At 41.0% G+C, this 14,181-nt stretch overlaps 1 protein-coding gene across 1 annotated transcript in view; it reads left to right on the top strand.

The window, feature by feature from the left end:
- Positions 1 to 925: 925 nt before the first annotated feature.
- Positions 926 to 14,181, top strand: part of insra (insulin receptor a) — a 48,309-nt gene continuing 35,053 nt past the window's right edge. The window contains exons 1-2 of the mRNA XM_041054490.1: positions 926 to 2,169; positions 11,242 to 11,790. Coding sequence (XP_040910424.1) covers positions 2,094 to 2,169; positions 11,242 to 11,790 — 625 coding nt within the window. The 5' untranslated portion in view covers positions 926 to 2,093. The remainder of the gene's footprint in view (positions 2,170 to 11,241; positions 11,791 to 14,181) is intronic.

Raw genomic sequence — 14,181 nt, 5'->3', positions numbered from 1 at the left:
TGCCCTCAGGCCTCTGTCGTTGAATGTCCCACTCTATAAATCTCAGTGTTATCTTTGATTCAGATTTAAAAATTGATACACAAATCGACTCTACTGTCTGCACTGGCTTATTCTATCTTGGATCACCATTATTGATCTGGAAACTATAGTTCATGCTTAAATTCCCTCTTATCTCAACTACATAAAGAGGGAGACCACATCTCCCCTGTACTGGCCTCTCCTCACTGGTTGCCAGTGAAGTACAGGATTAACTTTAAGATTCTTTCATTTGTTTTTAAAGCACTGCATGGACTGGCACCAAGTTACATCTCTGAACTGCTCATCCCCTTTCCCAGTTCCAGACCCCCTCAGACCTGCTCACCAATCGCTGCTCTCCATTCCATGCAGCCATTGAAAAACCAAAGGTGATGGAGCATATTCAGCTGCTGGCTCTTAACTGTGGAATAGTTTGCCACTAACAATTAGACCTTCCCCCTCCACTGATATCTTTAAAACCCGTCATTAACTGCCATCATGAAGACCCCACTCTGACTTTTATTTATTGTTTGTGCAATGCTGTTTATGTTATGATTGTATCCAGGTATTCTATGTTGTTGTTGTTTTGTTTTTTTTAAACTTACTTCTATCCTCTTATGTCTTATGTCTCTGTTTTTATCGGATCATTCCTGTGTTTTTGTTTGACTCTAAAGGTCAATGCAATAATGCCATAATTTAATCCCTTAAAGCCCTTTGGTCAACCTTCGTTATTTTTTTAGAATGTGTTCCATGAAGAAAATGTCTTGACTTTCCATTACAAATTACTGGTAGGAGTAACTGTATTACTTTTTTACCACCTGACACTGGGATCAGTTTGTTGTGTAATCCAATAAGCTCCAGTCCGTATTTCCCCAGAAGCCCATCTGGCTCACTGGCAGGGTTTGTTTACTGGCGGAGAGGCTGGGAAGAAGGGGATCCTACAGGACCTGGGAGACTGTACAATCTACCTCTGTCTGTGGAAGAAGAAAAAGAAAAAAATAACTACAAAACTTTATCTCGCCTACTTTTCTCTCATTCAGATTCTCGCTTAGTCGTCGTACCAGACAGCTGTGCGATGAATGAACACAGCTTGGAGCATATTTGTTTTTTGTTTTTTTAATTTCTAAATAAAAAAAGGGGGAAAAAAGGAGAGCCGAGTGCTGCTGAGCCACGACGAAATCTATCTGACAGCTTTCCAGAGAGTCTCTCTGAAATCTCTGCACTGGCTGAGAAAGAGTTGTCGCTTTGGAGAGAGCAAGCTGCCCGATAAAGAAACACCTGATTTCACTAGGAAAAAACAAAACAAATCAAGTCACCTGCAATGTTTTGCGCTCGCTGGAGGACTTGATAGGACTTTTACGAAAGACACGCTAACGTTACGCCACGCATGCCACAACCGACCGAGTCAGCAGCAAACGGCTCCTAAAACCCTCTGAATTAAGTTAAGGATCGCTTTTACACAGATTTCCACGTTTGCGGCTTTTGTTGTTTTTTTTTTTTTATTATTATAAATTTTTTAAGAAGATGCACAACAGCTGCGTGGGTATGCGTGAGATTTCTGTAAGTTGAAATTAACTGAGAGGGTTGGAGAAAAGCAGCGCAAACTTCTCTTGTGGCCTGGACTGGAGTGGTGGAGCCAGGCTAGGCGGCTAGCTGTGGCTAGCTCAACCGCTAGCACCAACGTTAGCTTGTGCTCGGGCAACAACTAATTTTTTACAATTTTGCTCGTTTTCCCTACACGGACAAACTCGACTTGGCCAATCTAACTAACCCATGCATTTAAAGGAGCAATTGCGTCCCATGCTTGTGTGTGTTGATTGTGCTTTTCCATGAGGTGGCTAACTTTAGCAGCAGTAGCAGCGCTAGCTTGTGTTTGACTGAACACGTTGGATTCGATCCTCCGCCCATCTTCCGGGATGTCTTGTATTTATTTTTGTTTACCTGTTGGCACACGCCGCAAAACAAAACCAGTTTCCTGAAGCTTTTTTTTTCCTCCAGTTTGAACTGTTCTCTTGGCCAAGGATTATTGTGTATTTAACCTGGACTGGTGCTGGACGGTGTCTTACCCCGAGTCAGTGATGTGTCTCCGGACTTTGTGTTCTGTTTTGACCGCTGTCTGTCTTGTGATGAGCTGTCATCGAGCGACTGGAGAGAGTAAGTAACACCAATTATCACATTTTATCTTTGATAACATTAACCATTTCACTTGCGTAAACTTCTCTCAATAAGTGGCTGACTGCACTGAATAATCGCTTGTTAAGAAAACATAAATTCTGCAATGCACTAAGGAAAATGATTTACTACAGACACACTCACATTTGATTAAAAAGTAAAAGTCTGATTCTGTCAAATACTGCGCAGTTTTCTGTCTGTTGCAGGTGAGGGGCTTACCGCTGAATATTACCGTAGTCCTTACTTGTGCCAAGATAATGGAGAAATGGTTGAATTAATTTACATTTTTATAATTTGGTAGAGATCCATAGACGTTTAGGACCCAAAATAATTGTAGGAATAATTATTAAGTCTTATACAGTTATATACAGATTCCACTGGAATTGTCCCCCCAAAATAAAAATAAATAACCTGCTGAGAAACACTGTAAATATATTACTGAGCAGTGTAGATACACTTCTTCAGTATTTTCATACAGTTTTGTTTTTCACTTTAACCACTAACATTCTGTGAGAGGTTATTTGATAAATGCAAGTTGTAGACAGTCACTGCGTTGAAGGGACAAAGGTTAACACTTATCGGCTATTTGAGTCTGCAGGAACTGTAAACAAAATGTTTTGTCCCGAATAAGTAAGTAGTCTGAGAATGTAAAAGAATTAATTGGCCGTTATTGCAGATCAGAAAGCCTTGGCTTATGGCTGTGGTCAGCGCAGGAATGTAACAATAAGCCCTCTTTACAGCTCCTGACAATCCCTTTATATTCACCAGCCAACAAGCCCGGGTGATAGGAATGAATGAACACGTTTGTAATCACCCGGAGACATTTTCACATTTCTCAAACACCACAGTGGCTGCACGCACTCACTGTCTTACACTGTTGGAATCTTTCATTTTAAGCAAATATTGGTTATACTTATGGGAAAATGTTAAGCAAACATTTGGGACTACTTGCTTGTTTAAACTTCTGTACAGTAAGTGTGCAATTTAGAGACAAGTCTGGTAAACGTACCCACATATTTTCCCATGTATCAGGAAATTAAGTAATTTCTTTTATCTAAGCATATGCATCACTGGTGGTCAGCTGTGATTTATAGGTATTATTTGTCTATAAAAAGCTCTTTGTGCAGTTTCTTTACTGTCTAGACTGTATAACGTATTGAAATAGTATTTGGCTTTGCTGCGTTAGTAGACCAATGGCTTGTGTTTAGTTCATGTATCATTACTTTGTTTTGAGTTTTACACTTTGAAATTTACTCCCAAATATTGAATCCAAAGTAACTGTAAAACAGTAAAACCAAATCAAAGCAGATTGTTTACCAAAATAATGCTTCAAAGAAGTGCTGTAACCGATGATTATTTTCATAATCGGTTAATCTGCCCTTTATTTTCTTGATTAATGGATTAGTCTTTCAGTCTGCAGTGACAGATGCTCGTCACAATAGCCTGCAGCACCAGGTGACATCATTAAATGTTTTGTTTTATCCAACCAACCGTCCAAAACCTAAAAACATTCTGGCATTTCGAAACTCGACGATTCCTCAGTTATCAAAATAGATGGCGATTAATTTTCTTTCTACGATTATTGTGGTGAAGGAATTTTGCTGCAGTGATTGATTTAGAGTGGTTCAATGGTGCGATGTGCAGTATTAGAGCCTTTCAATTTTTTTTTGTAAATTATTTAAATTACCCTAATTTTAGTGCTGTATAAATGAGCTTTATTGTTAGGCTATTATTAGGTATATTGTAGGTTTTTAAATAACAAAGATGACACCATTTTAAAACAAATTGCTTGTTCAGTGTTCACTCGTTTTTCCAGTGGTGCCATGCTGCAAACCAGCTGTACAGGAAAAGGCAGAACGCCATATCACACACAAATTTTTACATCACCATCTATACAGACTATTTTGTCTCTGAAGGGTGCTTTCACACTGCTCTAGATTTCTGAATGCTAAAGACACAGCATAGACCTCTCCAGTCATATCTGTAAATCGACGATCCGACTCTCATTTGCTCAGCTCTTTGCGCAGGGTTCAGTAACACAGCTTATGATTGGTAGAGATAGTGTCAGTCTGGCTTCCATAAGTTTCATTCATCAGAACAAATTCATTGCCCTCCTCAATATTAGCCGATGGGACACAGTTGGGATATATAACAGGTTTATTACTTTTATCACTCTATAAATATAAAAAAAACGATCTAATGTATTAGCCCATTCATTTTTACTTCCTGTTCTTTGAGAGAAAAATAGCTTCAAAGTTTGCGTTGTCACGCAATAATCTTGACACAGTGTTTTATTTGTTTCAGAGACAGACTAACAGCAGGTCCTCCTCCTATGATCAGTATAAAAAGTTTGTCCACGATATCTCCAGTATTTTGCCCCTGGTAGCTTTAAAATTGATACTGGTACATGGCAGTAGTTGGATTTTAAGAGGTGTCCTTAAGGAAAAGAAGAGCACAGACACTTTCACCTTTCATCAGATTTTTGCGAGGGGCGAATGGAGAGATGTCATCAAACCAGTTTGAGCGAGAATTTAAGACATAAATCAAAAGCAAGTTGTGTAATGCCCACCCCCTCCCCATTTTCCTCCCACTCCTCTCAGACTTGAGGGTGAACCACAGAAGGGAAGAGTGGAACCTGGGCCTCACACTGGCCGATTTCATAAGCTGGACTGACCAGTGCTGAAGTCAGGAAATCTTCAGCTCAGCTTGATGGAAAAAAACACTCAATAACACAAGCTTATATTTAGTGGCAGCGTTAATTATTATGTTAATTTATTTAGTATTGACTAACAGTTGAAAATGTTGGTGCCAGTTCATTCATGTGCATACGTGTCTTTTATTACATATTTCATACTTTCAACAAGCCCCAGTTTGGGCCTCTCTCTGTCTTTGGGCCTCTCGCATTTCAAGTAATATTGTTTATAGCTTATCATTTACATTTATGGTACATGGTTTATTTTTACCAGCTGCGACAGCATGTGGCTGGTATTGTTTTCATGTTGTGTGTGTGTGTGTGTGTGTGTGTGTGTGTGTGTGTGTGTGATGTTGTCAATGCAATAGCATCAGAGAATTGTGCTTATGTTTTTCTTGTTTCATACAAAAAGAGCAGGTCATATGCAACTGGTTTAAAACTCTCTCTTTTTTTCTGGTGCAACAGGCAGAATATTGTTTCAGAACAGCAGTAAGCGTTGTTTAATGACTTCCTGGGGTTTTCTTAAATCACTGGTAGTTTATTTATTCTTTTAAAGAAAACAAAGGCAAGTCCTGTGACTTGAGTGTAATGGTAATACATAAAAGGAACAAGCTGTGGTTAACTTTCAGCTTGGTTCACCTCAGGTTGTATGCTGAGGTCTCAGGTGGTTTGGTTGTCAGACTGCAGCGTATTGTTGTGCCATGATAACACATCACTTTATCAAGAGCGTCGAACAGCGGGGGCTTGCCATGAAGCCAGCGGCAGCCTGTTGTTGAGTACCACTCTGGCCAGAGGAGGTCTTGAGGGCGGGCAGCTATCCAATGACCCGGTGCCCGTGATTTACGCCTCCCGACAAGGAAGGCAATTGTAAGGTGATGAAACTGTCACCTCCCAACTGCCTCTCCAAAAACACTCAGACCAAAACACTACATACACACTGCCACTGCTGTCTCAAGTACCAAAGTCATGAGTGCTTTTGACATGAACACAATAGAATGATTTTTGCACTTGTCACCTTCAACAAAGACCGTCTAATCCTGGTTGACAGGTTCACGTTTGAAAATTATATACAGCTTGAAAATGGAGTAATCAGGCGCACCTGCACTCTTTCACTTCGACCACACAGGCGTCTGACAAGGAAGCCTTGTTGTGTCAGATCTTTACCGTTGACACCGTGCTCCTGTTTAAAGGAAATGTGCTTGTTATTGTGCTCTCACACGTTAGAGGTAATGATTACCCCAACTGCCAACGCTGTCACAATGACCACACAAACTTTAAAGGTTTTTAAAAGACTGATATGTATTCTGATGCAGCCTACGAGCGGACACATACACTAGTTGTTTCAGCAGGACACTTGCCATTTTAGTGTCAGCTTACCCTGCTGTCTCGCATGGCTTTCTGAGTTAACAGATGTCCTAAATTTAAAGTGAAGAAAAAAATGATAGGCCTCTGATTTTTATTTTTGTGTACAATAGACTGTTTTGCTGACCAGCAAAGAGAATAATGTGTAAGCAAGGGCAGCTGGTGGGCAACTGAATCGCCAAATGATCTTTGGTCCAGAGCCATTTCTCCACAGGATACACATCACACAGTCCCAAGATGGAACCGTGTGGTTTTATAGGCTCCTTCTTTTACTCGATTGCACTCTATTTAAAGTCCAGAGCCTGAATTACTTTGGGTTAATTTTATTCCCGTTTCGTTGTACTGTGTTATATTCTTAATGTGCTGTGCTTGCCATGTCACCCCTACCAGCTGGCACATTTAATAAACCACTCTACCTCTCTGTCCACTTACAAGACATTTATAGAGGAGTCCATACTGTTGAGGACAGCCTTGACCCTTTAGCACTTTCCCAAGAGGGCTGTATCTCTGAGTTGTTGTAATGTCACTTTCTGACTGCTACAATATCTAATCTTGTGCAGCTGAAGAGATGAAAACCCTCTCTTAATTAACTCCAATTGCAGCCAAGAGCCTTTTAAAATTAGATGCTTGTATGCGGACTTATTAAACATAGCCTTGAGCTGAAACAGTTGTGAGAATTCCAGCTTGTTTGACTTTGATATTACCTTTAAAACAGGAGTATGTTTTTATTTTTCCAATTCAGGAGAGAGAATTGTTGTTTAGTTAAAGTTGTTTTCAGTGTTTACAGTATACAGTATTTTCAGTGTTTACAGTATACCTTAAAACTGTGTAATGATTAGGTTTTCCAACCCTTCCTAAAGTGGATTACATCACGTCAGTTCAGAACAGTGAATGTATCTCGGTGACCTCGGTATTTTGTGGATCTGCGGTTAGTTTTAGCCTAGGTTGGACAACAGCAGAACAGCGAAACCTTGAAAAGGGAAGTGTTGCAATCACTGAGTGTTTGTGTTCTTGCATGCTTATTGAGGCCTCAGTTCTCTGTGAGGCCCAGTGATAATATCCACCATCAGTCTAACAACCTGTACTCCCCCACCACACCCCGCTCACCCGCATTCACCCCCTTCACAAGATCAGAAGCGCCAGTGCCTGTTTATGCTTGCAGCTGCAGTGAAAGCATTGTGGATTTGTACATTGTGCTCATGAGCACACAGTGGACAGATGGTGAAGCTCAGAGTGTCTAGAGTGGGCTCCCTTTAGTATAGATATGTACACCACTCAACACTTCAGAGTTATAGTTGAGTACATGTTGATGTTGATCTAAATTTAGGACCGTCTTGTGACCTAGGCATGATTTACATCAGGCGTTCGCTATGGTATCTGTCTGGATTTATGATCGGGACAACAAAATGTCATCATTGGTGTTGCATATACATTTTGCTTATTACTAATTATGCGGCCTTGTTTGCAGCTTAAGGTTATGTCAGATTGTGACATGGAAATTGTGCAAGTCACAGAAGTCAGCTGTCATTTTCATCTCGTGGGCAGATTTTCTTTCCTCTCAAATGTGGTCAAGTTGTATAGATTTCCTTTGCATCTGATTGATTTTTGGTCTGGTCACAGTCTGAACCAGATCACCTTTAGATGTCATCCATTGGATCCTGGCTTATTTGGTTGCATACATTTATCCTTTGTAATAAGCAATATGCATTTTCCCTTTTCCAGATAAGATATACAGACACAGATTGTCTTCTGATCATTTGTATACCAAGCCTAAAATTAAAAGATAATTGTGGGTTATTTTATCTTTTAATGATTATGAACAAATCGCCCGAAGAGACCAAAACCAACAACATATCCTGCTGACAAATGTTCTTGGTCGCCTGTGGACTGTATCACACAATGATACGTCGGATGATATGATATGATATTTTTAATCCTACTCTTTTATGTCCTTTTCATTAGATTTGTTTGGAATTTAATTTTATACTGCTTAAATTGCTTATGTCAAAACAATAATTCCAGCTCAAGGTCCCCTTACTCGTGTTCTCCCAAGCTTTCAAATGTATCTGGCTGCTCATATTTTTGTGCCAAGCTGCTAATTTCAATGTCAAGAATGAAACTTAGTGCTTTACTGTAATAGACTATTATTTGTGTTTTTAAATGTCACTCTAATATATTTCTTTTCCTTATGTAAAGCACTTTCCACAGATCAACTTTGCTTGTCTTGTTAGTGGGATAAATTAATGGTTGGTTTTTGTCCTTTGATTTGATTTTTTTTTTTTTTTTTTTTTATTTGATCTGTTACCCATGATTTAAAAAAAAAAAACCTAACCTAAGCCCTAACCTTTAAGCTTAGTTTCAGAGCTCTCCCCCAGCTGGTCGTCATCCATGTTGTTTTTATTAATAGGTTTTTCTTTGCTCACAGCATTGCTGAAATGGGAAACCATCATACTGCTCCTTTTTAATTAACCTTAAAAGTTCATCTGTCTCAGAGGAGCGGGCAGCGATAGAGATAGATTGAATCTAATGGCATCAGTCAATAGAAATCTGCCCCTCTAATGACTCTAATTGACAGTTCAAAGCACCATAGCTGTGTTCGGCTGTCGGGCTCAAAGTAGACTATGTATGGAGCTCTGGAGCCGGCCTAGTTGCTGTAGTAACCTTTGTGGTGCCTCCCAGTTTTTTTTCTCTTGCACAACAATACAAGCAACATTTAAATTCTGAGATGCACCTGGTTCGTTTTGCATGAGTTGTGTCATGTTTTTTTTTTTTTTTTTTTCAGTGGAGTTCCTGCTTCTGCCAGAGTTTTGTTCCTAAATTAAGTATTCACACATGGAGAAGTGAGTGCGGCCAGTTCTTTCTCTACTGCCGCTCTAAAATTCCTCACTTACACACCAGGGCTGCCATGTTCCAGTTTCCAATGTGAGCCACTATCGGTACGGCTGGAGTGTATTAGATTCTCTATTGGGAATGTGGTGCTAAAAATACTGGCCTGGCTGAAAGTGTACACTGATAGGAGCCTGGACTCACCACCCTGTGATAATTCGCCTTCTCCACGGGGTCACTCTCTGCTCGTTGACTTTACTGCAACTACAGAACCACTGTCCCCTCGTGTTGCACACCGCCAGCGTTTTTGTTCATAAAACAGTTTTGTTTAACTGTGTGTGGGGTCTTGTATGAGGGAGGCTCTTTGTTGTTGTGAATGTGTTCCTTGATGTATCTACAGTAGGCTACATTTGCTTCGCGCTCCTATGGCAGTTACCGTCAGTTTGATAGGAAATGTTTCATTTGGAGGTGGATGTGTTGAAAAGTACAGGTTTGTGGCATGTCATTCATGCTTACCATTCGGCAATGCTCCCAAGACCGCAAGGAGAGCTACAGATCTACATGTAGCTGAAAAAGAGAAATGTACTTTTTAACAAGCCAAGCTGCTTTTAATAGGCTGCAGTTAAAACCCATGTTAGGACAGTTAGCCTGTATTTTAAACAAGCCTCAAAGTTGTAGGCTGAACTCTAGATAATTGCTGCACAGTGAGCTTTCTGGTTAAGGTCATGGAGTGAAAAGCTTGTTGTTTGGTCTCAGCGATTGGACACCCTGTGTGTGTGTGTGTGTGTGTGTGTGTGTGTGTGTGTGTGTGCCCTGGTTGTCTTTTACTGTTATGCAACAGAAAGTGTAAAATGAGCTGCTGCCATAAAGAGGTGCACGCCTAGCTGTTATACCTCTTCCCCACATGGCTGACCAGTTGGCCTGATGCGCCCAACTCAGTGGTGGGTTGCTTGGTAAACAAATACAGTCCTCTCACCAGGCAGCACACCTCCAGCTGCACCCGTGACTTGTGAACTATAAAACTGGGGCTGGAATGTCCCACGATGCACCTGCAAAGGAAAACGTCTTTATGACTGTCATTACTTGTGTTATGTCACACAAAGCATATGTTTAAGAGGCTGGCCGATTTCCAGAAGAGAGAGCTGAGGAATTCCTCATTACGGTCAGCTTTCACACACACAACCCCCGAGTGTAGAAGGGTTTGATATGTTTTGTAGAGGGTTTCATGATCACTATGCTGTATTATCTACAGCTGTTATCAAGTAATTTGAAAGCATCAACACGGGATCTGACAACTTCTGCCAAGCTCTGTCACTACTTTTTGATGTTCGTTAGACTAAATTATTGATTTAAAAAAATAATTGACGGATAAATAATCTTAAATTGCAGCCCCTGTATTCATCTCTTGTATGGCATCATTGTGAATCGGTAGAATTTGAAATGACTGCGACTGTGAAAATGTAAAGTGTCTGCGTAACAGCATAGTTAAGGAGTTTCTCATCAAGTTGGATCATGTGTCTGGGTGAAGACTGACAAAGCCACAATTCGACTACTGGTGCAAGACACGACCATTTGTACTTCAGTTCCCCTCACAGACAAATATTTTTAATGCATTAGCTAATGTTTTTTATGGTCTTGAGTTACAGAGGCAACTCCACAAATCAAGTCAGCGTAACCAAGGATGAGCACAGCCTCACTCTGATGACAGCACTCCATATTTGACAGTGGCTCACTGCCAGATATGTGGTTGCTAAACAAAATGTCAGTGAAGATGGTCTGGTCTTCATCAAAGTCAGAGACACAACCACATATTTTTCAGTAAAATATTCCCTCTAATTACCAAAAGATCTATTTTTCTTCCTCCTCCTTAAGCCTGTCTGACTTCTTCAACCCTGTTTTTCCAGTTTGCAGAGCAGACGTCTTGCCTAACGCATCAGTCACGTTCAGTGGTTGTAATCTGCCAACAACTGCACCAGATAAATTGTCTTTGGGAATTTTTTTTTTGTTCACATCCGAGAGTCATTATATTTCCTGTTCATACCGCAATGCTGTTTAGTTACCCATAAGACTTTACTGTATGTTTCAGCCTTTCCACACAATATTGTCTGAGCCAGACACACATGAAGGTGTTTCGTTTCTAAAGAACTAGTGTCTTTCCTTTCTTGTCTTTTTAGTTTGTCCAAGCAAGGACATCCGGAACAATGTGACCAACCTGCAGACGCTCGAGAACTGCACTGTGATCGAAGGCCACCTGAAGATCTTACTCATGTTCAGGACCAAGCCAGAGGATTTCCGGGGCCTCAGTTTCCCCAAGCTGACAGTGGTCACTGACTATCTGCTGCTGTTCAGGGTTTACGGCCTGGAGAGTCTCAGTGATCTCTTCCCCAACCTAACAGTCATCAGAGGCAACAACTTATTCTTCAACTATGCCCTAGTGATGTTCGAGATGCTCCAGCTGCGAGAGATCGGCCTCCATAGCTTGATGAACATCACCCGAGGGGCCGTTAGAATTGAGAAGAACCCAGATCTGTGCTATCTCTCCACTCTGGACTGGTCCAAGATCCTGGACTCAGTGGAGGACAACTACATTATGGCCAACAAGAACGACAGAGAGTGTGGAGACGTGTGCCCCGGGGCGGCAATCGGAAAGACCACCTGTCAGACGACAACCATCAATGGACACTTCAGCGAGCGCTGCTGGACCCAGAACCACTGCCAAAGAAGTAAGCAGCCTTTTGTTATAATTCTCTAACACTCATGATATATTTTGCCTCTGTTATTATTAATTGTTAGAACTGGAGTCATGCAGTCTGCACACAAAAGCAACACCACCTAGTACTAATCCAAGACCATCACACTACAGATAACTGTTTCTGTTATTTGGCTTACCCTCATTGGTATAAATGGGGAGGACAAAATAATCTAAACAAATGTCAGTATAATTCCATCATGAAACTTTCCTGTTGAGTAGTCAAGCTCCGTTAACTTGCTTTTTCCAGGGCTTTCATCCACATTTCATGGTCTTCAATTCTCTACTATTACATTATTTTTTGCCAGTGGCTAGTAGCAGCTTCTTGTGCAGCTACTTTCTATCAACGCATCATTATTTCCATTCCCCTTTGCTTTTACCACACGTCTAACCAGTCTAACATTTACAGAATTCAGCTCTCCATTTGGACCAAATAAAAGCTGATGAGGGTCACTGTTTAAAACAAAAATAGTTCTTTCTTCGCGTGAGAATAAATGATGAATCGCGGCTTTAAAGTTGTTTTGCCAAAAGTTAGTTGTGTCCCTTTTTAGTATTGAAATGTCAGAGCTGTGTCATGTGCTCAGGTTTAGTTAAGTAGGCCAAGTTCTGTGTCAACGCAGCTTGAACCGTACTCTAATGTGATGCAACGCCACACCAGTTAGTCTTTTAATGTTTACTCTCACCAGACTGTTGTGCTGTCATTTCGCGTGCTGTGTGGAGGAGGTAAAGAAGATCATGGACGTCATGGCACATTTCTCGTTGTCCCCTATAAGCACAGCTCCTGCGACATTGCCCTGTTGCCACGCTGTTCTGGTTTTTACTGTTAAACGACAAGCCCACCCATTTCACACTGCCAAAGAGTTCAAGTTCGAGTGCTGACAAGAATTTTGCGCATGGGTGCTGTGTGAACAACTTGGCTCGCACCATTACGCAACACTGCGTACATTAGTTTAACAGTCCTTTTGAACCAGTTGCTCTGCACGTCTGTCTTTTCTAGTTGTTATTAATGTTTGTTTGGTGTGGCAGCTACATGCAGTTTCTGTAGAGTTGAGGAAGGCTCCATTATTGTGTTCGTCGGGCCGCTTGCCACTGAAGAGTGTTTTTATAGTTTTTCCACTGATGACTTTGTGATTGAGGTGATTGCTCATAGTCATCACAAATCCTCGAAGGCATTTGCAGAATAGGTCCACACGGCCCATTGTCAAATTGTGGTGATGTGGTGATGTTAAGGCGGAAGTGTTACATAAAGATAACTCTCACAGCAGATATGATTTCCTAATTGTGTGCCATTTTCTGCCAATGAATCAACACCAGATGCTGACTGGCAAGCACTAATCTCCAGTCATGGGCCTGCATTCGGCACGGGCAGGCCCTGTGGTCTTGTGGTCTGGGACCTGCGGTTTTTTGCCTACTTTCACTAAAGCATGAAAAGACCTGTTAAGCCCCAGCCTGAACCACAGGACAGAGTGCAAGGCATTCTGTGTCCTCTTCAGATGTACCCTATTAGTGCTTTTTATAGACCTGCTGTAGTTCTTAAAGCAGGCTACTTGTTGCATTCTTTCTGTCTGTTGGTCTCCTGCTGCTTGAGCTGTAGTGATTCTTTTTCACACAGTAACAGTGCATTTATAAACATAGATGCTGGATCATTTCAGAGATAAAGGTAACCTTAAACCTTTCAGCCTCCTTTCCATGCACAGTAGTTCACACTAAAATAGAAAACTGAAAAATTGTGAGATTGCTATACTTAAAAACTTTTGTATTGCAGAGAATAGGCAGTGGTTAAGTGCTGTAAGTGCCAGAGGTGACCACGGGTCACACACACTTTCTGTAGTCAGTACACCAGCAGAAAACAAAGCTGCAGAACCACAAGGCTTGGCTTAGGTCCCATGTTTGGAGTCACAACCCATTTCCCTTCCCTGCTTCTATAACGGGGGTAATTTGAGCTTCTCCCAGAGCAGCCACTGCTAATTTCCCCCTCCTTTTTACACCAAATTGGGTGCGTCCGTTCAGCAAAGTGGTAAAGGAAGGTTGCAAGAGGTGCTCATTATCAAAGCTGATTAGATTTGGCCACAAGCACACGAGAACACACACTCAACTCAACTGCTGTAATGGTGGAAAATACAAGGCATTGTCCTGAGAAGCATTTCTGTAATTTTTGCAATTAATTCTTTAAATTTTTTTTCGAATTTGGTCAAAAGAGTGTGTGTTGTAGAGATGTAATGGAGTTTTATTAAAGATAAATGGCAGACAAACACTTGCACACCATAGCTTCCTGGAAAAAGATTTCCTAACAGAGGTTCAACATTTATTGCCTATCACTGCATGTTTCTGTTCTTTTGTCATGTCACAAATTAGTTATCGGACA

Source organism: Toxotes jaculatrix, chromosome 14, assembly GCF_017976425.1.
Source record: "Toxotes jaculatrix isolate fToxJac2 chromosome 14, fToxJac2.pri, whole genome shotgun sequence".
In the NCBI taxonomy this organism is placed as follows: Eukaryota; Metazoa; Chordata; class Actinopteri; family Toxotidae; genus Toxotes; species Toxotes jaculatrix.
Note: the sequence above shows the minus strand (reverse complement) of the source record. Positions and strands in the feature narration are given on the sequence as shown.